The sequence below is a fragment of the Enoplosus armatus genome, chromosome 21 (genome assembly GCF_043641665.1).
Source record: "Enoplosus armatus isolate fEnoArm2 chromosome 21, fEnoArm2.hap1, whole genome shotgun sequence".
Taxonomy (NCBI): domain Eukaryota; kingdom Metazoa; phylum Chordata; class Actinopteri; order Centrarchiformes; family Enoplosidae; genus Enoplosus; species Enoplosus armatus.
Window position 1 is genome coordinate 19158153 of NC_092200.1, and position 25043 is coordinate 19183195.

Here is a 25043-nt window from a genome sequence, read left to right on the forward strand (position 1 = left end):
GCCGTCGTGGAATAGTAGTTCAACTCCGTCTGCTGAGGAAGCTCATGTGATGTGATCGAAAGCTCAAAAAAATAAATAAAATAAATTGTTTTGTCAACTGTTGTTTTCAAGGTAAAAAAACCCCCAAAACAGTTTCGAGCTCAATCAATGTTTGGAATTGTTTATGTTAAGTTTCATTCATTTATTGAGGCTTTAAACGCGTGAATTCACAAAATGTTCATTCTGCTCAGGGAAGTGCTCTGAATGACTGATTACATGTCAGGTTTTTTTGGAGAGAGGACCTGAAGTCCTTGCAGATTTGATAGCCTCTGTCGCTCATCTGCCTTTTCATGCGATGGATTGTCTCCCGGTTTGATTGGTGAACGTCGGCCTAAAATGGCGGCTCTAGAAAGAAGACCTCGCTCTTCCAACTTTCCAAAACTCTACCGTAGCTTCCGGGGGAAATTCTGTGTCACGCTGTCTACGTCTGGCCCAGGAAAAATACAACGGCAAACCAAATGAAATACGAGAGACGTAAACCTAGAGTAGCTGTTTCAGCAAAGTGATGCATTGTGGGAGAAATATGTGAGTAAATGCACTTAAAAATCCAACTGCTTAAATAAAATCAGGTTGACTGTGTGACAGCATCTGATTAAAACGCATACAGCATATATGGAGGGGAAGAGGAGGGTCTATGTTTTGTTGTTACCGTGACAACACAGAGAGTACTTGTCATGTGGAGGGTGGGGTCAGTAGATGAACTCTCCGGGGACCTCCTGCAGGGCACTGAAAGGCTCCTCAAACTTGAAGCGCTTGGAGATGGCCTTCTGCTCGGCAGCCAGGGCCTCCTTCTCCGAGGTGGAGGACTGGCGGCACTGACCCAGGGTGTAGGCAGCCATGACTATCAGCTCCTCCGTCACCGGGCCTTCCCCCTCCTCCTCCTCCCCCCCATCCTCAACCGCCTCCACCACCACCACCACTGCCGCCGCCTCCTCAGCTGTGGCTGCGCTGCACGGAGGTTCGGGGCTGTTATTGGTGGAGCTGGACGCCTCCTGGTCCTCCGCTGGGAGGATCTCCGCCGCCGTCTGGGTCCCCTGAGGCTCTGAGGACTGCAGCCAGGGGTGTTTGAGACACTGCTCCGCCGTGGCCCGATCCCTGAACACAGACACACAAACACGTCTTAGACCAATGGTTCCCAACCTGGGGGTCCCAACCCGATGAGGGGTCGCCAAAGCTCCACGGGGTATGACAGTGAAATGAAAAGAAAATCATAATAGGGACATAGAATTGTGGTCCTAAAAATATGAGGACAAATCGTCTGATACGTTGCAATATCCACAGGAAATAGTCTGTTCACAATTGTATATAAATGGCTACTTTTACACAAACTTCCTGCAGGTATCAAGTTAACTGTTTAGGTTAATTGTACAGTTGTTGCTATCATAGTTTTTTATGCAATGAACGGAATGAAATACACAAAGATATTGTGAAAAGATGTAGGCTATGTGGGTGGGGGTTGTCAGTGTATATACAATGGTAAAATAGGGGTCCCTGAAGAAAAAGGTTAGGAACCAGTGATCTAAACCAGTGGTTCCCAACCTGAGCGTCCAGATGCCCACTAGGGGTCAGCAAAGCATAGAATATACACAGTATATCTACAGGGCTTGGTGTAGAGTGCCAGGATGCTGCGTTCGCTGGCCGTTACTCTCTGCTAAGTTAGTAAGATATAGTAGCGCCACGGAGGCCAAAAGCCAGAAAAAGAAACCCAGAGAGAGCGAGCTGTGGACTGACTGTGGCTGCTTGCGGAGCAGCATCTGGATGAAGGCCAGGGCGGCCCGGTCCAGCCCCTGCAGCTCCTCCTCTGTGTAGCTCACGTTGAGCTGGGAGATGTTGAGAAACGTCTCCTGCTTGTCCTCGCCCAGGAATGGAGAGATGCCTGTCAGCATCACGTAGGCCAAGACCCCGATACTCCTAAAAACACACCACATGGGGGCACAGGGCACACGGTTACAAAATAATATAATAGGAGAAAGTAAAACAATGCAAGAGAATTGGCTGAAATGGCAGATATGTACCGAAAATATCTCATAAATGGTTAAAGGATCAAAAAAAGTCACAGACCACTGGGATTTATTGACAGAGTGGAAACAAGAAGATCTAAAGAAATGTCGGAAAATCCATCATGTGCTGACTGTTTCTAATTTAGATTCCCGAGTGGTCCTGAAGGCAGCAAATGAGGTCCCAACCCCCTTTAGTATATACAATGGTAAAATAGGGGCCCCTTAAGAAAAATGTGATTTAGGTGATCCTTGGACCTTTAATCTAGCGCCATCGTCAGGTGGGGGGGGGGGTTTAACTCGTCAGTACAAACAGAGCAATGTCTTACCACATATCCGTCGCCGTGCTTATGGGCTCATAATTTAGAATCTCTGGAGCTGAAAACAAGGACACAAACACACCAGTTCATCATTCAGAACGACGAATCTGCGCAAATGTTACTGTGATGGCGGCGGAAGTGAGGCTGAGCAGGCCCGACTCACCGACGTACTCCGGAGTTCCCATGATCTCTCTGAGCTCCCGGTGGCTGCAGACCATCCTGGACAGGCCGAAGTCCACGACCTTTATGTCGCCCAGAGGGGAGCTGCTGGTCAGGAGGATGTTCTGAGGCTGATGGGACACCAAAGCACACATGGGTGGTGTTAAAACCAGGAAACGTCTACACCTGTCTTACCCTGCACCATCTGATCTTCTCTCCGTCCAGCTCTTATTTTAACTTCCGATGTCAGTTGGACTGGCTAGCTAGTAGTGTTAGCCTCCACACTGAACTGAACACACACACACACACACAGTGCAAAGTGATGTATGGATAAATGGGTTAGCTATCACAACGTCCCTCTGAGTTATTCACAAACCTTTAGTTTGACTAGTTTATTACTGAACCCGCACTTTCAAGGTCTCGTTGCCGTCGAGAAGGGACGCGAACCTGTTCTGAAAGCAGCTCCAGCTGTCACCAGATGTACACCTCTTCGAAAAAAAAAAGCCCAGATTCCCTCAGACGAGGCGTCGTGTTGACAGGACGCTCGGTTTATTTGGATCTATGTGTGCGTTGTGAGCGAAACATCCTCTCTTGTGACACTGAACCGGACCAGACGGAGGTCCAAGATGAAGACGAAGGCTGCAATCTCCACCACCAACGCTTTTACACCTGACCTGACAGCATCTCTTCAGCCCAAGGCCCATTCAGGTGCGCAGGACAAACTCTAAAAACTCAACAAGATAGACTCCTAAACGAAAAGGGTACCCCGGGTTTCATATGAACTGACATCATGAAGGAATGAGAGTGGAAATGAATGGACTATAGTATCCTGTTTGTGTGTGTGTCCACTGACCTTCAGGTCGAGGTGGACTACGTTGTTCTGGTGGAGGAAGGAGACCCCCTCCAGGATCTGCCTCATGAGCCTCTTCACGTCCTCCTCGCTGAAGGCCTCGTCGTCCCGATCTGACACGCACTGGTTGAAGATCTCGCCTCCGGCCGCACTGCACACACACACACACACGGATGAAGGACATACATCAGATTATAACGCAAACACCCCTTTGAACATTTTCAGTGTAAAAGTGTTGTAGATCAGTCGGTCGGGGTGGGGGGGCGCAGCCTATCCCAGCATGCACTGGGAGAGAGGTCACCGGTCTGGCACACACACACAAACACGTTTATCTGTAATTGAAGAGTTTGTGTTTGGACGGTGGGAGGAAACCGGAGCACCCGCAGGAAACCCAAACTACAGTCTGTGTTCACGCCGTTTTTGTCCACATGTTGGGGCAAGACAACATGGAAATTAAATCACCATCTCACCCCCCCCTCCCCCAACGTGTGAATGTGTGTTTGTGTTACCTCTTGCTGGGAGGTGGTGGCACAAATAGCAGAGCGCCCTCCAAATATAGCAAACTAATTATGAGCTTCAGCTTGAAGGAGGCCATCCCGCACTTGCTGACCGATCCCTTTCCTCTCCGCCAACGCAAACACGTTGTGGCGATAAAACAAAAACAGCAAAATGGGGGGAGGGGGGGAAACGATCCAAAATACTCAAACTGCTGTCCTCCTTAAAGTCCCTTTCATTTCCTCTGACCTGAGATACACTCCGACGGATAAACTCAATTAGACTTGAAAAGAGAAAGAGGGAGAGCGAGAGAGGGCAGTCAGGAATAGACAAGGCGTCCCCTCAGGGTGCTGGTGAATTAGGCTTTATCTCAAGAGGACGGAGGAAAGGGGGGGGGGGGGGTTGATTTTTCAAGGTGAGAAGAAAGCCAGGCCTTTAACCCAGCTAGAGAGAATTAAAAAAAAGAAACAGTGTGGAGGTTAGACCTGACGCATGGTAATGAAAGTCAAACAGTTCCCCCCCTAACAGGACCTCCATTCTGCACACTCACAGGTCCGGGTCCTGCTGTACAGGAAGTTGCTCAGAGCAGCAGTCGAGTCAAACTTGACTGAGGGGTAATAGTTTTTTTGGACATCAGTAATACTGGACTCGCCACGTTAACTGCAGAGATTTGGGGACAACAACCGCCTTAAACCGGCAGTTTGACCTCCAAACAGAGTTTTATATCATCTGGATATTGTTTACAACCTGTCCGATCATCCGACTGCTCGTGTTTCTTGAGAGACGAGTCTTGTGCACTGAACAGAATAAATGACTGCACAAACGTTGGGAAAGGGAAATCTACCCCTGACTCACAGTCCGTCCTGGTCACTTTCTTCAATACCATTTCATTCTGGAACACATGTTCAGCGTTCTGGTGTAGCAACGTCACTGAGCTCCCAGATCTCAGCTAATACTTTAGTGAGTACAGGGTTATCATGGCTGACCATTTCTGAAGCTACACAAATAAGATCAGTATTGTAATAAACTGGAATGATCCTTTAATCTCAGTGGGTAAATGTGTCTTCTGTATTGGATCCATCCACAGCCACTGAGAAGCTCGAGGCCTGGACCTCTGTAACTTTATTCCCAGGCTACTGTTGCTTTGGCTTGTGTTTGTGAATGAAAAATGATCCTTGTAGTCGAAGTGACATCACTGTAGGTGCCCCTGTGGACGGCCTATCAAGTCAGGTGCGACGAAAGGGAGCGAATCAAACGTACAAAACTGTGTGGAGAAAGAAAACCCGACTCACGTCAGGACAGGGTCAGGCATGAAGTGGGCATTCAGTTGCCCTGGCAACCAGCACGCAACAAGCCCCTTTGCGAATGTCAAGGTCTGAGGCTATCTTCCAAAGATCGGACTGCGTTCGTTTGTTGAATTGGTCGATTACGAACACTCGGATCACGGTTCAACGCCTTTTTTTCCCCCTGGTGGTTTTTTACCAAGTCTGCCTCTGACTGGTCCCTGCCTGCTGCCACTCAGTCAGATGTTAGCATTATTCAACGTGAACCCCATGCTGTCCCACCACCGTGAGGTGAAGCTAATCTTGATACTAGCCTGATCAGGACCGGGCTAGTCACTTCTGCTTTATTATGACAGCTGATAGCTAGAGAGAGACAGGACAGGTGACGTGCAGGCTGGAATCGAACTCAGGGCGCTGCGTTAAGGACTCAGCCTTGATATGGTGCGCACTCTACCAGGTGAGCCCCACATCAGTGTCATTTAAACCTGCTTTATTATAACAGAATTTCCTGAAAATAAGCCTGATTTACTGAAGATTTACTGATTTACCTAGTAAAACACCACATTTAGGCAGTCCTTACACACACACACACACACCTTCAGTACATAGGCTTTGTTTGTGTGCAGACCCAGAAATCACACCCTGTTGCTTTAGCTGTGCACTTTAGAGGAAGTGCCAGAAACCGGCGAGCACAACAAAAGGAGAATTATGATTAATAATTAGGTCAGCTGAGGGAACGTGTTGCACACACGTATACCTGCGCGCACGGCTGCGTCCCGCACGTGCATTCAATTGTTGGAATGGAGGTTCATTCCTCAGAGGGTCGTTCAGAAACTAATCCAGTCTGACGGACAGAAAACAACAACAACAACTCCATATGTCCTTGTGTAGCTGCGCGCCTCTGGGAGGTCCGAGCACAGGAGCCGTACTTAATGACTGCAAATAAAATGAACTTCACATTCACTGAGGTGTGAGAGACTGCAGGGATACGCCTTCAGCAGGATCAGATGAATGAGTGAAACTGGATGTGGCCCTCTAACAAAGTCCAGGAGTCTAAATACTGACCTCATCTTCCTATACAGCCTTCAAACACTCTACAGAGCTCAGAGTGGAGATGCACGATAATGTGGTTGGAGGACCAGTTCATCCCAGTCTTTAAAGGTCCCATATTGTAGAAAGTGAGATGTCCGTGTCTTGTTTGGCTATAAAGCAGGTCTGGGTGCTGCATAAATACTGGGAAAGTATCAAAGCGCTCAGTCCACGGAGAAATGCACACAGCCCGTATTCTGACACTGTGCCTTTAAAACGAGCCGTCAGGACTTCCGTAAGGTTGTGATGTCACAACTATACAGTCACCGCCGTCGGCCACGCATCAGCACCTACGCAGTTTGAACACAGATACGCAAAAAGGCATGCAACTGTCTGCGTGCTGCTAATGTTATCATAACGGCATATTTACCGTCAGTGACGATTTCTGCTCGTTGGGAAGCAGTGTGTCAGATACAAGGCATTCCTGGAATTTCAAGAGGACCTGTTATGCTTTTCCTTATTTTCTGTCATATATATAATGTCACAATATCGGATATTCATACTAAATGTTGCCAAAGTTGACAAATAATAAGGTAAAGGTAAAAAGAGAGATGTAAAAGCTCAGGCTGCAGACTGCTCTGAACATAACAACAACAACAATAACAACAACGTTTTTTTCAACCGCCGGGTCTATCTGATGTCAGACAGGTACGGATGTCCTTATATGGTATATCTGCTCCAGGCACAGACCAGATGTTTATGTTCATGGCAGCGTTGCGCAGTAACGCTAGGTTTACAGTTTGCCTTTGGAAATTCTTCCAATCAGAAGAAAGTGGGCTTTTAGGGAGAGGGGGGCCTTAAAGAGACAAGAGTTCAAATGGCTCGTTTCAGACAGAGGGTGAACTGAGGGGGCCCGGACAATTTGGAACCAGTTCTCAATTCTCATCCCTGGTTCGGAAGTAGTTCATGAACATCATTTCTAGGAGGCAGGGTTCAACTGTAATGCACTGACGTTAATGGGGAGGTATTTTTTTATATTGTTTTTAATACAGAGGAAGAAACAACAGTAACTGAATCAAATAAATGAAGACCCCAGTGACCGACGCAGCCTCACTAAATGGGTCATCCACACTTCCAGAAACACACACACACACACACACACACACACACTAAATAAACTTCTCTATTGATATGATCCCAAACAAAAGCAGACTGGCCTGCTGCCTGTGCGCTGCCCTGGAAGCCTGACAGTGGCTTTGAAGCCCAGGGAGAGGTCGGGTTCACGCGGGGCGGTGGGGCAGTCGGGGGTTTGATTGACGAGTTGCTAATGTCATTAATGAAAATCAGCACCAGCGCAGTGCTGTGGGAATGGATCAATTCAGCTTTGTTCAGCCACCCGTTACGCTCAACCTCAGATGGTTTCGTTAAAAAAAAACGTGAATGTCAGCTGACCTAAATAATCCGCTTCAGTCACCACAAACACAAACACAACGCAAAAACGATGGCCTTCGGCTGAAAGACGAGGGACGAGGATGCCTCACAGGATGGGACGGAGAGACGGAACTTATCGGTCAAAGTCGAATTGTTCAATTATGGGAGAAAGAGAAAGCGCTGGCAGGAAAATATCGATGGTGGGGGGGGGGGGGGGGGGGGGGTCTCCACAAAAGGACAGCGGAGCCAAAGAGACGAATGTGCGTGACAGAGAGGAGGAACGATAAAAGTCAGAGCGAGGTCAAGTTTGTAGCCAGTTTTGGTAATGAACCCAATGTTTGTCCGAATGCCTGGAACCTGACATCACCATTAATTACATTTAGGGCCCAATTAACCTGCTATGGGCCCCAGCCCCCCCACCCAGGGCAAAAAAAAAATGAGCCGTGAACCCCCTATTGAGCCAAATCCACACATGACCCCTGAAACCCATTTAGCTCACGCAGCCCCAAGACACTAACCAGCACTTCTATACTGGAATACCTTTCCCCAAGTTTGTTATTATTTATCTATGAATATTCACCACCATATTCACTTTTTTTAAATCGTGCTTTGGTGGTTATGTAAAACTGGGAATAGTTTGTAAATTACATTTACATCATCCTCAGTATCAGAATCTATGAATACGCACATTTTTCATTGTTTCGAAAGTTTAACAATCTTTTTTCTGGGAGGGGGGGGGGGGGGGGCGTCTCTCCCTTATAAGACGATCCAATACGTATCTAGATACGTGGGCCGCGATACATTCAGGCACGATACATCTTAATACAGAACGATTCAGCGCGATTCGATGCGATCGGATACAGTTCTTAATATCTGTTTGTAATGTAGGCATCCATTTTCCATTACATGAATTAAAATGAGCCAATTCTATAAAAGCAGCATTGCCTACTTTCAAAGAGGCTCAAACAGACAACATATTCTGTAACAACAAGCAACATTCAAGTGTTAGTCGCCTACGTGACACGTTTCCTCAAACAAGACTCCAAAGACCAAATCAAACAGGTACGGCGGACGCATTCATTCGGCTGAGAGTCGCCAGTTAACAGGGTTAAACCGGAACACCCGCATGGGTTTCACCATGCCGTCTCACCAGCTGAGTGTTGCGATATGTCGTGCCGCCACGGTACTTCATCGCTGTTCTTTCCTGACTTCTTATGCAATACAAACGTCTTCCAAACTTTGAAAGTGATGGTGCGTCGTAAACCGTGTCGGACATGTTTTGTTTTGACCTTGACCTTTTTTAATTTTTTTTACAAGAGCGGAGGCGCTGTGCAGAATTAGCATGAAAGCTTCAGTCAACCGATTTGTAACTTTAGAATCGGGCCGTCGACCGGTTCGCGGTGCATTTGGATCGATGTAGTCCCGTCTTTAATGTTAAACCCAGATTCCGATTCGTATCGGTGAATCGTTAACGCCCCTATTTTATTTTTTTCCCTGCATGACCCTCTCTCTCTCTCTCTCAGGGCGAGCGGCCATGCTTTGGCTGGCTCACGTGCGGCTCTCAGCTCGACATAATGAACTCCCGGCTGGAGCACAGCCAGAGGCCATGGAGCTTTCCATGGTTCTCTCTCTCTGGACGCCCCTCATCGTTTCTGTTGACCGGCTCTCTCCATCACCCTCTCGTTTACGCCGTTCTCGCCTCTTTTCTCTCCTTTCTCATCTCTCTCACTCTTCATCTCTGTCCTCCTTTTCTCTCCCCTCCAGCCTGGCCCCCATTTGCTTGTTTTTCCTCACCAATCCCTCCCTCCCATCGTGGCATGAATAGTTTTCTATGTCAAGTTGACCCTCATTCGTGGAATCTGCCCCCTCCTCCCTTTCCACCCACTGCTCCTTCTATCCTTCAATCCTCCGTCATCATCACTTGCCCCACAAACAGAAATATATATCGGCCAAATAAAAGTTGCAGAGAAAAAAAAAAACACTATCATCATATCATAGATTTGGTTGTTTATTAGGGTCTGCTCAATACAATAGTTTACTGATAGTACTGATAGAGGGGATATTGTTGCTATTTGTTTGTTTGTTTGTTTTATATGTTCATTAAAAAGGAACAAGTCCATATGATGCAGATTGTTTGCAGTGCCATTTATGTGAGCATATTTGATGGAATTTAGGGTGACGTCATTATAAATTCAGCATACTGAATCACGTGTCGTCTCCTTTCACCGCCTCGATTTTTAAAAAATGTTTTATATCTACCACGGTCAACTCTGTTCCAACTGCCACTTCAACTGCTTTCAGTGCCTTCAATTTTTCTGGCACCAATTCATTTCCTTTGAAACGTCTCCACCTTCTGCTCTCTTCTCTGGCATACAAAAGAAAGCAATGTCCTCGACGTGCTGCTTTACCACAGCCGTAGTCATTGCTATTTTCTGTTTCACCCCCCCCCCCCCCCCGCAATAACATTCTATTTTTTTTTTTCTTAGTGTTTTATTCAATGACATTCCAGAAACTGTGAAGTACTGTGAAGTACAAATACTGTGAAGCACAGAAAAGGCCTTGATCGTGACTTTACACGGTCATGTGCTTCTGCATCACCAATACATGATAGATATACTGTATTAATTGCAATAAGGGCGGGGGGGGTGTAGCTCAGAGCTTTATGGCCACTGAGAATCCGTTTACAAGGAAATAAAAACCACAAGCCGTTAAAATGTAAAGCTTGTTTATTTCTACTGGCAGCCATTCGCTTTTGTTCACTGTAGGCTCAAAATGGCTGTTTTAAAATGTCCTAAATATATACAGCGTCTGGAAATTGGATTGTCGTCATGGCGCTTTATTATTAATATTAATTAATATATTATTTTTTTGTCGGACAAATTGATGATCATAAAAATAGAGATCAGAGAACATAGAGGCGGTAGTGCCCAGCTCCTCAGAACTAGAGGTAGGCGTGCATCCCATTGTTCCGCTATAATGGCACATCAGTGTGACCCACTCACAGGTAGCGGGGACGCCCCACGCCTTAAGTTGGATCTTATATACTTGTATTATCTGTTGCTTGTTCTTGAGAAGGGGCCATCTCGCTGGGCGCTTGCTATCCTGGAATGAAAGGCCATCCTTCGGAAAGAAACTGCAAAAAAAACACTTAATAATTCCAGGATCCTCGAGACATGCAGCTCACGTGTTTAAGGGTTCTATACAGGAAAGACTACACTCTAATAAGGCTACAGGTGCCTTATTAGCGTGATCCATGTGGCAATTTCCACTCAAGCAAACATATATTCCTTTTGCTTAATGAACTTTTAGGGGAATTATTAGTGGATTTAGAACACCAGCCAAACTGTAGCGTCTTCCCGTGTTAGTATGCTTTGGTCTGTGTGTGTGTGTGTGTGTCCGTGACAAGGAGCACTATCCTCATCCAGGGCAGCAGTTAATTCTGGGATTATCCTTTTTATGAACAATGGCTGGGATTGGGATTATGGATAGAGGTGGGGGAGGATTGGGCCAACTGGAGCTTTAAAAAAAAAAAAAAAAAGAGGGAAAAAAAGGGGCATTTATGGGATCTCCTTAACTGGACAGATTGCATTGTATGGCATGTGCTGCCGACAGCGCGTAATCCTGTAAAAACACCACGACCCGCGCCAACACCCTGGCAGCCTTCTCTGCTCCACTCACGTCTCGCCCCCCCCCTCCATGCGGTGAGATCAGAGAGGCCGACTGTGGCAGTAAAACAGAAGGGAAAACAAATGCGATGATGTTGAGCTTTTTAGTAAAAGTTTGGTTTCGTGAAACTCCTCCCGGGTGCATCATCAGTTCAAGGTCAGCCTTCATGCGACGTGTGCCAGAAAAAGCTGTGGAGACAACTGCTTCTACAGTCTGCAGCTTGAGTTCAGAATTCAGTTTCTGAACAGGACCAGGTCTGAATCAAACAACCAATCAGAGTTAATCGGGGGGCTCTGTGTCTTGATTCCTCTCTTCCAGCCGTTCTGATTCACACTCCAATTGGCCAGTTAGGTGCTAACTAACCCCTGATTGGTTGTTTGATTCCGACCTGGTCCAGTTTTTAGACTAAATATAAAAGGGAGCCCCTTTTTAAAAAGGAGCCCTTCACTTAGATATCGTTAGTGACATGCAATGGTCAAAATGAGTGATTTCATCCGAAATTATAATTCAATAATATTGCCTGCTGTAGCTTTAATGTGCCGTCTTTCGACGAATCAAATCGCTTCGGCTCCAACTAGTGAGACTCCCGGGTTTTTCTATTAAGGAACATGGAGAATATCATTAAAAACTAATTTAAATGGGAATATAAGGTGAGAAAAAATATGTCCAGAACCAGCGGCTCTATTTACTAGTCATGACTCATGAGGATGAGGACTGGGATTCCTTCATCCCATTCAACACATAAATCGCCGCCTCTAATATGATCTGCTGTTATGAAATAAACAACTGAAGGGGGTATCAGGCACTCCTGGTCTCCTGGTCTCCTTTATGGTGGAAGAGCCTTGTGGGACATTTGGTACAACCACCAGCGCTACGCTGCCAGTGGCTGGATGTGTAGAGGTCATACACCACAAATGACAGCTGATCCAGAATGTGTCAATACCATCTAATCTAGCAGTTTGCCCTCCACTGTTTGAACCGGTGTGTGTGTGTGTGTGTGTGTGTGTGTGTGTGTGTGTGTGAGGGATGCAGGCAAAATCCAATACGGCATGCGAATCGAGAGAGACAAGGACAGAAAGACAGAGAGAGGAAGTGAGAGAGACCTTCTTGATCAGCCTGGCGTGCCATGAACTACATATGCACATAAAGAAAAACACACGCACACACACACACACACACACACACACACACACAAACACACTATGGGAACCAGGTCAAGCAAGGCCTAGGCATGACCAGTGAGATGAGATCATTGACAACTGGTGCGGCTACTGTAGTCAACACCATACAGTGTCACGTGTGTGCTTCTGTGTGTGTGTGTGTGTGTGTGTGTGTGTGTGTGTGTGTGTGTGTATCCCACATTCTGGGTCAAAACTGAGCTGTGCTCCGGTTGGTCGTTATTCAGTGTTACCGATGGATTTAACACAACGCGGCTGTCAGTCTGTCTGACATCCCCTTCACCTCTCAGCCATAAGCCGGGGACACAGGAAACCCAATCCACCCATATTCTGCAACACAATCTGTATGTGAGTGTGTGTCTGTGTGTGTTCAAAAGGACACAGGCGAGGCACATTGTTCGAATAGCTAGTGTTTGCTGGAGCATTAAAGTTTGGCCTGAAGCTCTGCAGGACTTAAAAGAGCTCCAGCTGTATGTTCCCCTCTTACACTTTTCCCCTTGACAATATCACACTGTTTACGTGTCCTGTGGACGAGTCTTCTATGTTTAGACACGGGCAAACCAAACATTGACGGCCCATATTCTAAAGAACACCCCTGGACGCTGTAGAACTGGGCACATCACCTCAGCTGCAAAATAAAAAGACACAAGGAACTGGTAAAAATGAAGGAAACGGGAATTGAGAGGAAGTGATTACGGCAGTAGGAAGGACAGGCAGACATCAGTCATGACACGACAGACCTTTTGAATGTCACGGCAGGAAAAGCACAGGTAACACTAATAACATTAACGACAGCAGCATCCCATTTCGGTCCACTTGGCAAAGGCTTGGTGGTATAGTACATTGGAATGGAGCTATCGTTATTGCTATTAGTAACAATTGTGCTCAAAGTCAAAATGTCTGCTGTGAAAAAGGTCTACAGTAGGTCACCGTAGTGTCTCAGGCGCGAGGGTCCGTGCGCCCCAAAATGATGTCATTGGGCCATGCCGAAGGTTCCGCAAGCTGTCGCGGCGCGACACTTCTGAATTTTTGGGACTAGGCGACGCGACATTTCAACATAGATGCCTGTGAAACTAGACTGGCCGAGCCGGTACGTCGTTTCAAGCGCCTCTACGACCCCCTTCCATGAGAGACCACAGGGACAGCCACGTGATTCTGAACTCATGGAGAGAGACCGCCGCCGCATCTAATAGATACAAAACAGACACGTTCTTCCTCAGCGACAACAAGCTCTAGTGCAGAGTGCAGCCATGTTGGTTTATAACGATCTTCCGCTGGCGTTTCGGAGAATACTGCAGCTAGTCAGCAATTCGTCCGCGTTAGCAAGCAAGTTACGTGAACTTTGTGTTGGGCTCTGTGTTTTGGTGGGTGCCGGTCGTTTTGTTGACGGTAGGGGACTGAGCTGAACATGGCGCTGAAGAGAGGCTGAGCACTCGGGATTGCGCATAACGTCACATCCTTTGGTAAACCGTCCCAAGTCCTTGACATAGAAATCAGTCCACAGGCTGTTATAGGCAACCAAGAAAGTCGGGGAGGGTCTACACTCTGTTCACACATTGGCAATAAAAAGCGATTCATACATATGGCACCTTTTAAAGAACATTTAAAAAGTTTCAAAATATTTGGCAGCCACATTTCTGGCTTCTTCTAGGTTGGATACTCACAACTCCAGGACCAGCACCATCTCAGAAGTCATCTCATAGACCTGGTGGAGGTTGACCACACGGGGGCTGGCTGTGGCCAACTCGAGCACTGCGATCTCGTGGATGATCTCCGTCCGGCAGTCTTGGCCTTTCCGCCTCTTCCTCATGAACTTTGCGGCGTACTCATGACCTGTGCATTTCTCCACACACTTTCTGACCACAGCAAACTTCCCCCTGGAAGGCAAGAAGACCATCAGTGCTGTATACACAACGGCTTTAATAGAAGACCATGCAATTCCTACCGTAGATTTGTCTTTTGTTCTCTGGTTGGTCAAGTGAGTTCATAAGATGCGAAAATGATGATTAGTAAGTGTTAATTAAAAGATAGGGAAGCACGGATTCATCCTGACAAAAACGTGTATGACACAATTTTACCACCACATCACATTTTCACTGGTTGATGAGATATTTCACTAAAGGTCAAAGTGGTGCTAGAGGAAACACCAGGGGCTCACCGAAGTCTGTAGAATTCATCCTTTGGGGACCATGAATGTCTGTACAATTTCAGCCTAGACCAAAGGAGTAGACTGGCCAATTGCGATCCCTAGAGCGACGGTGCTAGCATGGCTAAGAAGAAGAGGAATCAAAGGGTATGACCCAATACATAAAAGTTATAAAAATCAAGATGAAGCTAAAGAAAACAAAGGGGGTTTAGAATGACAACTGATTTGGATTCTCTGAGACTTTCTAGGAAGCTGCTCCAGAGTCAAGGAGCAACGGTGAGTAAACCGGAATTATCCTTTAATATTGGAAACAAGCTTTGACAGAGCTATCATCAAAGCAGCACTGAAACCTATGAAACCAAAAAAATGGCCTGGCCGAGTGATGTGCAAGTGGAAAGTAGGGAAGTAGACTTAATGAAATGGCACATTAGGCAGGACAGAAATAGACTTGAGATTTTCGTGGACCTGGCTGTGTATGTTGTTGGCACATCACAACCGTCTGGCCTGACCCAGTTTTATTTCAGGCTAGAAGGTGTTCCAGTGCGAGGACCGTAGCGCTGTGTGTGTGTGTGTGTGTGCACACGTGCATGCTGCCCAGGGGAAATCCTCTGAAATGCAGCTGGTGATGGAGATGACGAGCCCCACATCGTGCCTTCCCCTCTGGCTACTGTTGCCGGTCGATGCTTCCAATAAATCGGCAGCAGCACCCTGGCTGAACCCGACCGATCCACAGCCAAGACTCGCTCGCACCGACCACGCCGAAACCGCTCTCCCTGCTTCTTTAAAATGTGGCTGGGATTCAATCGCAGACACAGCAGGTGTAGGAAAGAGAAGACGCTGGAACTTGATCTATCAGTTATGGATGTTTTTTTTTTTTCTATGAGCCACACCTAAGAGAAATAGTGTGAGGTCTCAACAAATGTCAGGCTTGTTAACAATCAAGAGAGTTTAATGTCACAGCAGGCAGCTGTGCTGAGGGACACGAGCCATCATTCCACTTTGATTTGACTGGTTGACCACTGCGTACTGTCTCAACAGAGAACAGGGACAAAATACCCAAATGATACAACTCTGATTCTAGGCTTAACTGAGTTATCCTCCACATACATATATTAGCAGACATTTAGCTAGTGGTCATTTTCAGACCTTTTTACATTCAGTATCTTTTCTCTCCTAAACACTAGAGCCTCCTTAGGAGGGGGGGAGTTCTGGTGTAGGGGGCGGCAACAAGGTTCTGTCAGCAAGGTAAAGGACAAATCATACTACTACAACAGTAGAAAAATCCTTATTCACTCCTTCATAGGTGTATGGTAAAGGTATAGGTAAATGTGAAGAAAGTGTTTCAGTTTGACTAACACTTCAACTGCATTCATCCTTTACACTTAATAAGCTGCGTTTCAATCAAACACTTTGGGTATAGTGCCCTTGAAACCCGTACCTACATGTACCCTGAACCCTAGATCTGTTTTAGGTTTCCACCGCAGACAGTACCCTTAAATGTAGGTGGGGTTGTTACTGGAGGGGTCAACCACGCAAGGGTAGAGTGATATCATTTCTAACGCGACACAGTAAACAAAAGGAACGTCTGCACATTTGTTGATCGTCCAAGGCACGGAGTTGCGCAGTGACATTTTCAGAAATAAGTTATTTGGGTGGAGTGTTTAGAGTCCTTTGAAGAACTGACGATTCTGTTGACCAATCAACGGACGGCAGTGTTTCTAGCTCCACCGTTAAGTCCCGGGTCAGTGTGCTAGGTACGTCAAACAGGACGGAATGGAGTGGTTCTGTTGGTACCATCCACAACTTTTGCCAATGGACACGCGAAAATAACTGTTATGTGTTCCATAAACCGAACTGGACTGCTTGGTGCAAACATGGCTGTAGACAGTTCAGCTGCTTTTTTTTCTCCACCTAACCCACATGAAAAAGCAAGGCATGTGCAGTGAGTGAGCGCTACTGAAGTGCTAGGCCCATTCAGTCCACACCAGCCCCACCGGCTCGGCTGTCTCCGTTCTCAGAACCAGCTGTCTGTCTGTCTCAGGAGCTGAGGACAGCGGCAGGCGAAGCTGTCTTCACCAGGCTGGCGGTAGAGATTTACTGGACAAAAATAGCTTTCAAGTAGGCGGCAGGAGGATTATACAGGATTAAATCAGCATTGTTTTTATTAATCGATTCATTTTGTCTTATTTCCGTGCGCACCGTAGCAGGCAGGGGGGATCTGAAAACCTGAAAGCTCATAGTGAGTTTGATCAAATGGAAGTGTATCTGTTCCATGTAGCGTTGCTGTTTTCAAAGTCCCCGTCGTTACGTGAAACAACTCCCGAGATAGCAGCCTACACTCCGAAAATGGCAAGTCTTGGATCGTCTGTGGTTTTAACGGGTCCAGTGAGCTCCTCCAGAACTCAAGTAGAGGTAGGCTTCACCTCTAGGACACCGAGGATCAAACTACATTGTGACATACGTCCTTTACTATTTTATGTGGCATTTTCTTTTGCAGGGATTTACCCATTTTAATGCCAGGGCCCAAGACGATTGTGATTGGTTAAAAGAAATACAAACAAGCCAGAGCAGTTTTTTTTATCCCCTACCCCAGAACGATGATGGCTATGCAAGACTCGTTCCATGAGACGTAGAAGTAGCAATACCACAATTTAAGAATACTAAAATATATAGTATATAAAGTCTAAGTAAGTATATAAAAGTAAAAGTACTCACTATGCAGTGAAATAGGGTCTGTTACATTATACTACTGTATTATTATTATTATTGATGAATTAACATGTACGCAGCACTTTAATATTGTAGCCGGCTGTGGTAGGGCCAGTTGTACTCATTTTATATACTGTCAGGTGATTTCATATACTGAATAAAAAAGTAACCAGTAGCTACAGCTGCCAAATTAATGTAGTAGAGTAGAATTATAAAACTAGTATAAAGTTAAAGTAAATGTACTTAGTTACTTTGTTTTCTGTTATAGAGAGAACACAGTGCAGTTCAGAGTGAATGGATTTTAAAATGAACTGACAAAAACTTGAAGGCTCTCAGAACTCAGGACACAAAGGAGAGTATTATCATGGTTCTGTGCTACAGGGGCCGTTAAAACCGCTAATTATAGTTACAACGAGCTGGCCTGCCCAGCAAATGCAAAAGAGATAAAAACACAACGAATGAGACTGTGTGGCAGCCATAAAAGGACTTGTGTGTCGGGGTACAGTGCATGACGAGCAGGTCTGGGCCCGGAGCAGCAGACGGGGCTGCTTCACCCTCAGCCGGCCCCATGTGAGAGTCATGGGGCCGATGCAGCTGCGAGCTGCGGATTCCAGCATTCTTACGTTTTCTGATAATCGGACGTCACGGCGCAGACTTGCTGCACACCAGTTTATTGGAGCAACTGGTTTCTGTCCACAGAAATAACTAATTTTTGATGAATTCTACAACACTTACCATACATATTTACCGGCTTTCTGAATTGTTTCTGTTTTTAAGCTGAGTATCTTTGAGTTTTGGACTGTTATGATAATAATTGCAGATGCTGCCTCACTTGACTGTAAAGCAGCTGCATTTTACAAAGTCAACAAACTACCTTTATATATATATAAAGATGGACGACACGACGGCTCCCTGAAAGTGAAGCCAAAACATCTCGATCGCCGATTTTTTTTTACAAATCACTTTGTCTACGGATGCGCCTGGCCAGCTAATAGAACATGAAGTTCTGTGGTTTCTTGGAGCTAGGCTGATCCATCGTGCAGTGGTAGAGTAGAGCGGTAGTCTCGTTCTTCGATGGATTTCTGTGTTTTTAGGGCGGAGGTGGCACAGTTAAAGCTATACTTTTAGCATCCTTTTTTTTGTTGGTTGTGTGTCCAGAGTGTGCTTTGGGTCTGGGTGTGGTCAGGCAGATACATGCTGTTTGGTTTGGGAGTCTGGGCTCTGCTCTTTAGAAAACCATACTGGGCCACCACAGCCTTTTTCTAAAGCAGCATCAGCACATTTCCAAAGCCAGCAGCCTGGGTCACAGCCTACACACCCTGAAAGAGATGGCTTTTGTGTTGCGAGTGTGTGTGTTTGCACGGCACAGTTACAATTAGTGTAAAGAAACGGTCTAATGGGCGTAGCGTTCGGCTATGGGGTGGGGGGGGTGGGGGTTACAGCCTGAAGCCAAGCTGCAGCGGAGCCTTGCAGTGCTCTGTGAACACATCTAACGGAGAGCAGCTCACAGGGTCCACATGACCCAGTTACAGTAGCAAAGATTCAAAACGGGTTGCACCACACTAACTAGTTCTTATTATCGCAGAAATGCCCTGAAATATTGTGATATTATTTTATGGCCATATTGCTCACCACTAACTTACAGCTCTAGATGGAAAATCTGAAGTGTCCAATTCACTACAAATGTGTTTCCGGCCACAACTAAATATTAGCTGTGAGTAGTTTCGGTGCATCAGCTTTTCTGAAACCACATCAGTGGATCCTTGGTTCTGGCCATGTGGGATGTTGGAGGCTGCTCATGGCTGGGCTCTGTGACAGGCTGCCAGGCGCGGATGCATTTAATGAGAGAAGGATTTTCACTGGCTCGGGGCCAAACGCTGCTACCGGCGTCAACGGGTTACCCATGTGCACACCAGGGCTGGCTCAAAGCCACAAAACACACGGGGCAGGATGGCTGCAGCTGAGATGCACTTCTGAGACAAAGTAATAAGAGTGCCGCGGGGGTGACGTATTTTTGTGGGCAAAGCCCCTGGTTCACCTCGACTAAAAGCCAATGGGATTTCTCCATGGGATTTTGGATTATTGCAGAAAGTAAGCTCTGTGGCAAAACAAAAGTTTATGATACTCACGCGTTTTGTTCTGCAAGATAATCTTCACTAATGGACTCCACTTTTATGATTTTTGAAGCGTAAATGGAATCGCCAGAAGTAAAAAGCTAACGTTAGGCTATAAAGGAACTACAGCACGGTCCCATGACTTCGACGTCACCACCGCTGTGGTCATTGTGTCATTTAGCCCTCACAGTCAGCCTGGACTGCCCTAAAGTACACCACAGACTACACAGTTAAAGACTTGTGCAGCTGATGAAGGAGAACATGTTTTAGATGAAGCTCTGATGACTGACAGGACTGTGGGAATAAACATCCCGATGTATTTCACACTGAAGATGATGATGATGATGATGATGATGATGATGAAAACGACCTTGGTCATGAAAAGGAGATGATGGCATTAAGTTATTAAGTTATCACATCAAACGTACCTGACGTAACTTGCTTGGCCACAGCTAACTGTACATGTGCAATCACTAAAAGAGCTCGGCCCAGCGCCATATGGGCTAATAAGAGAGTGGCCCTTTCTGTCACTAAGACCAATCATGGAAAAAGCTTTGGGTCTTAACCATATGGATTTCAGTGACTGCTTCTACCACTGTCGTAGCCACTAAAGGAGCTTGGCCGCGGGCCATCTGGGACTCCCACTGCAGAGGCGTATTGGAGGGTATTACCTTAAACTCCCCATCTTCAGCTCTTCCTCAACCTCTAAATGTGAACAGTAGCCAGCTAGTGGGGGGTCAAACCAAACCAAACACACTCTTATAACCCCCCCCCCCCTTTTTTTTTTACACCAACACTCAACTGCGTAACACATGAAAACTGAACAAATACATGATTTGACATACCTAGAGCCGAAACAATTGCAGAAAAAGAATGTGCAAATATTTGTGTCGATGTAATAAGTGAAGTTTTACATCACAGGAAACTGAATATCGGGTTTTGGCGAGACAAAACAAAGACATCTGAAGACGTCACCCTGGACTCTGGGATGTTGAAGACGGGCGTCTTCCACTTTTCTTTATTTATTAAGTAATCTAAAGTCTCATGGTTTTACAAAAGCATCAGGGCTCTGCAGTACAAGCAGTTTTGCTTGCCAGAAAGCCTTTCTGGCAGAAAGACAGGACTTCTCCCAGGAGACTGCTGCTCGTGTCCCGTGTGCAACCAAAAGTCAACGTTGGACTTATTATTTTATTATTTTATGACCTTTTCCTAAACCTAACCAAGTAGTTTTGATGGCTAAACCTAACCAAACTGCGACAGTTTCACAACGTTAACCCCCGTGTTAGAAAGGCTTTCTGGCAGAAAGGCAAGAGGTTTGTATATTAACTGGCCCCCTCGTGTCATCGTGCAAAAGTGGCCCCTGGGCAAAGTAAGTTTAGCATGTTTCTTCTTTCTCTTGATATCAGCTGTTTTTTTACAGTCAGTCCTGTCTTCACTGATCAGAGGAAGTGAAGTCCTGGTCATGTGCGGACTGAGGTTTGTCTGGACGTTCAACATGTCCCTTTGTAGGCCCGCTGAGAAACTGAGAGGGCCACCTAATTAAGCAGGAACATCTGCGGCTCAGTCCACACAGAGCAGGAGGGGACGGAGAGGCATGAGCTGGGGGGCGACGTCTATCCACATCTCAGTCCAGAAGCTGCGCACCACACACCCACACACCACACTTCACACTTTATAAAGAAAAAACACACACACACACCGCTAGAACACCGTGCTACAGGCAGAATGTTCTGCACGCTTGTTTCACGTTCCTGCTTCAGTTTTAGAATTTTCACCAGCAGAGGCAAACCACTGGCTGGAATAATGTGACAGAACCTCCCAGAGAAAAAGAACAGACTCCAGTTCAGCTGATAAATAAATAAAAAATTGAATTTTCTCTGATTAAATACTAAAATCAGAAAATTAATAAGTAACGTCTACGCTCCTAAATCTCCTTGTGGTATGTTTGATGATGTTGTAGTAGTTCAGGTAAAAACTCACACTCGCAACCAACCAAGAAAAGAGCAGTGTGTGGGCAGACAAAGCCCCCGTTTAAAAAGGCCGAGGCTTTAATCTGAACGCGCCTCATGAATGGAATTCCGCTGCCGAGTACGGAGGGCTCAAGCAGGGAACTGGCCAAGAGTCAGCCAGGGAATAAACACAAACTTGTCCAAAGAACGGCACCACCCTTCATCTGTTATTACACTGATTAACCACCAGAACAATGTGGTTGCTGAGCAAAACGGCCTCCGCGACAAGGGGTGCCCACTGGCCAAGTGGCCAAGACACAGTCTGTAGTATAATTCACCAAAAAATAATACTAACGAGAAACAACACTGATGTGCAAAAAAAAAAAAAAAAGCAAAATCTTGAAATTTGCAAAAACCACACCGCCAAACACTCCAAAAACCTAGGAGCCGGATCCAGTTTAACACCTTGGTGCACCTGGAGCACATGAACTCGTGTCAGCTTATCTGCCGACTACAATCGGAGCAGTAGATGCAGATCACTGTAACCTTTCATGTTGTTCTGCGGCAGCTAATCTCAGTCACAATGTCAGGTCATGCGGCGCAAAGTCACACACACACACACACACACACACACAGCCTTTGTTTTGGCCCTCTAAAAGACTCAAACGTGTCGCTAACATAGCTGTATAACAGGAGAAAGTAAGCTGAGAGGAATAACTTTGATTCGGCCAGAAGTCCACACTCTTGTCGACACACACACACACACACACGATGGTGTTGTGGTCCGGTCGAATGCTGACAGAGGACCGAGTCAGGCCGGGAAAATGTGACTCGAGTCATTCTGTGGGTGATTAGTCATCGTACAAGCCTAATCAAAGAGGGATTGGCCTTGTGACTTTGTCAGGAGCTATATCACAGATCAGCTCAGCCAACAGGATGGAGGGCCTTTCCTCTAAGAAGAAGAAGAAGAAGAAGAACAAGAACAAGGACTTTTATTGAGAATTACTTTTATTAATCTCCCTTGGGGGGAGGGGGGTCAAAGGCGCCACCAACACCAGTTTTGGAGACCTGGCAGCCTTGCTCAAGGGGAGGTGAACTGGCACCCCTCCAGCTACCACAAACCAAGTTGCCAGATCCCTGGTATCAAACAGTGGACTGGGTTTCACTCTCCAAGTGCCAGAGATAAACCAGATGATATGACGTTTGACCTGATGACGATACTTTCAGTCACTCACACTGACACCTAAGGGGAAAAAAAGATCTATCGAAACAATCCCAGATCAGCTGATATCAGTGGTAAACAGTAAACCTATTAATACTGATATTGCTCACTTCCGCTGGTTATAAAAGGGTTTTTAAAGTGACCGGAACTTGGTTTTTGTTTACGTTCATTTGCGCGGTATGATTTTGTACGATTAGTAGTAAAAGTCACAAATCCCAAACGTCTCCGTGTGCTGCTCCGGTCCAGTCAAACTTAATCTCGGGCACGGATCCAGCAGCCGGGCAGACAGCCTCAACTGTTCCAGGACCAGCCCTGGCTGCTGCCAAGTAAACAAAACACAATTCAGCTGCTCAGGGGTCTCACGTGCCTACACCGCTGGAGATATTTACCTCGAAAGGGGCGAGGTGACGCATTTTATAACCGGCAGCGCGACAAAACAAATTAAAATGACAATTACTCTTAAGTAATTAATTATTTTTAATCAATCATGGCGTAACTTAATGTTTTTTCCTGGTAAGGCGCGCGAAGTTACCCACAGTTCGTCTTACCTTCCCAGTTCTTTGCCGGGGATGATGGCGTAGTGCTCGGTGAAAGGCTCGTGGCTGATGCTGGTCTTGATTTCGGACAACAAGCCGCCGGCGCTGCGGCCCCGGCTCGGTTCTGCCGCCGGGCCGCGCTGGAGGCGGGTCCGGCTCCTCGGGTCCCCGGCGCGCGGACACTCGGGGATCATGGCGTCGTTCGTTAATTGGAGCGGCTTGGTCAGCAAAGAGTCCACAGACGGTGCCAAACTTTTACAGAGAGAAGCGGCGCGCTGACATTAAAACCACGCAGCTGACTGAGCGCCAAGCGACCGGCTTCAAAAAAACATTCGTGCGACAGACAAAAAAAAAAACAAAAAAAAAAACAAAAAAAAGAAATCACAGTTTGTCAGCGGAAGAGCTCAAAGCGTCCGCATAGTTCAGTGTTGTGTCCAGTAACGCGGCTGACAGGCTCACGTTGGCGCTCCGTTATTCAGATGGACCGGTGCTCGTGCGCTCCTCACTGACAAACCCCGGACCGGCGCTGAGCTCTCAGTAACCATGGAGCTTGTGTTGATTGGCAGACCGGGCTGGCCAATTGGGAGGAGCCATGGTGGAGCGGTGGTGGAACTCAAAGCATCCGACTTCGAAAATGATGACGGCGCCCCGAAATGTTCAATATTAAATAAATACGTGAGTAATTAGTAATGAAATTGATCAATCATTATTAGGTCATTATGATGAAATGTTATTTTCTGTTTTATTGGAGTTCTTTTTTTTTTTTTTTAACTTGACAGGATATTGTATCTCAAAAATGTTTTAAAGTTCCGTTTTTGTTTCAGAACGTCACTTTTTCATGGCAGTAGTGTCAGCAATCACCAGCCCCTCAACTTTTAGCCAATCACAGGCTCCCGTGTGTCTCTTAAAGCTACAGTAGGCAATATTATTGAATTATCATTTTGGTTGAAATAACTATTTTTTGACCATTGCATGTCACTAACAATATTTAACAGATGGGCTACGGGGGCCTTTTGTCACATAGTCGGTCCTGTCTATGGCAGTAGGTATAAGGCAGAATTGACTTTGGACTTTGCTGTGGCAGAGTTGTAGCGGACTGTATTATAGTTGAAGGTTTTTCTAATATTTTACCTCACGACTAGTTATAAAAAAAACTAGTTGTAAAATCGCCACACAATCTGAACCAGTGTAAATAACAATTCTAATACCGCACAATATATCATCATTGCACTGTCTAACACTTTACAGGGGTGTCTATTTCATGTGTTGTTCCAATCATCGTCTATTTTACTTCAGACATGGACATGGAAGCACGGGCTGCACGGGTGGTGGTGACTCTCCAGGGGAGTCCTGGTGGGCCGGTCTAAGTCAAAAGTCCTGAACCGATTTTTTTTTTTTATTCCCAGTCCGCCCTGTGTGTAGTCAAGTAAAACATGCAAGTACTCAGTCAAAGGCAGCCGGACTTCACATTTTATTCTTAAGGAATAAGACCATAAAGATTATGGTTTGTTACAACTTGGGTATTATTTTCTCCCTGACGACTGGACAAACGCCATCAGCTCACGAAGGCCGCAAAATGTGGCTGAAAGCCCCAAGAAAAATCCAGTTAGTGGCTCTCATCTTCAGACAGCCCAGTTACTCTTGCGATGAGATTCACTAGAGCTGCTATTTCCACGGGCCAAGAACGAGCGTCGAGATTGGATTTGCCACTTTCTATCTTCATGTCTGAACAACATATCCACACAATGGCAGCGGAGTAACAAAAGTGACCTTTTTTTTTTATTGAGATTCATAAACAGTTGTATTGTGTGGTGGGGCGACAGCACAGCCTGAGTATTTAGCAACCCGTTCTCACGACACACCAGAACTGAACCCTTTCAACATCATTTACATATGGGTATGTGTACGCACACACGAAAC

The 25043-nt window shown here is 46.2% G+C and overlaps 1 protein-coding gene across 1 annotated transcript; it reads right to left on the reverse strand.

Annotated features, from left to right (window-relative positions):
* Window positions 1-728: 728 nt before the first annotated feature.
* On the reverse strand, window positions 729-23317 carry stk17a (serine/threonine kinase 17a). The gene is made up of 7 exons (XM_070928287.1): window positions 23136-23317; window positions 14112-14324; window positions 3369-3516; window positions 2520-2646; window positions 2366-2414; window positions 1771-1950; window positions 729-1134 (listed from the first exon to the last, which is right to left on the reverse strand). The coding sequence occupies exons 1-7, from the start codon at window positions 23315-23317 to the stop codon at window positions 729-731; spliced, it is 1305 nt and encodes a 434-aa protein (XP_070784388.1).
* Between the last annotated feature and the right edge of the window lie 1726 nt (window positions 23318-25043).

Coding starts and splice junctions, on each gene's coding strand:
- stk17a (XM_070928287.1), bottom strand. CDS start 23,317: ATGATCCCCGAGTGTCCGCGCGCCGGGGACCCGAGGAGCCGGACCCGC. Junction 1,951..2,365: donor AGCACGGCGACGGATATGTG/GTAAGACATTGC, acceptor GTGTGTTTTTAG/GAGTATCGGGGTCTTGGCCT. Junction 1,135..1,770: donor CTGCTCCGCAAGCAGCCACA/GTCAGTCCACAG, acceptor GTCTGTGTTCAG/GGATCGGGCCACGGCGGAGC.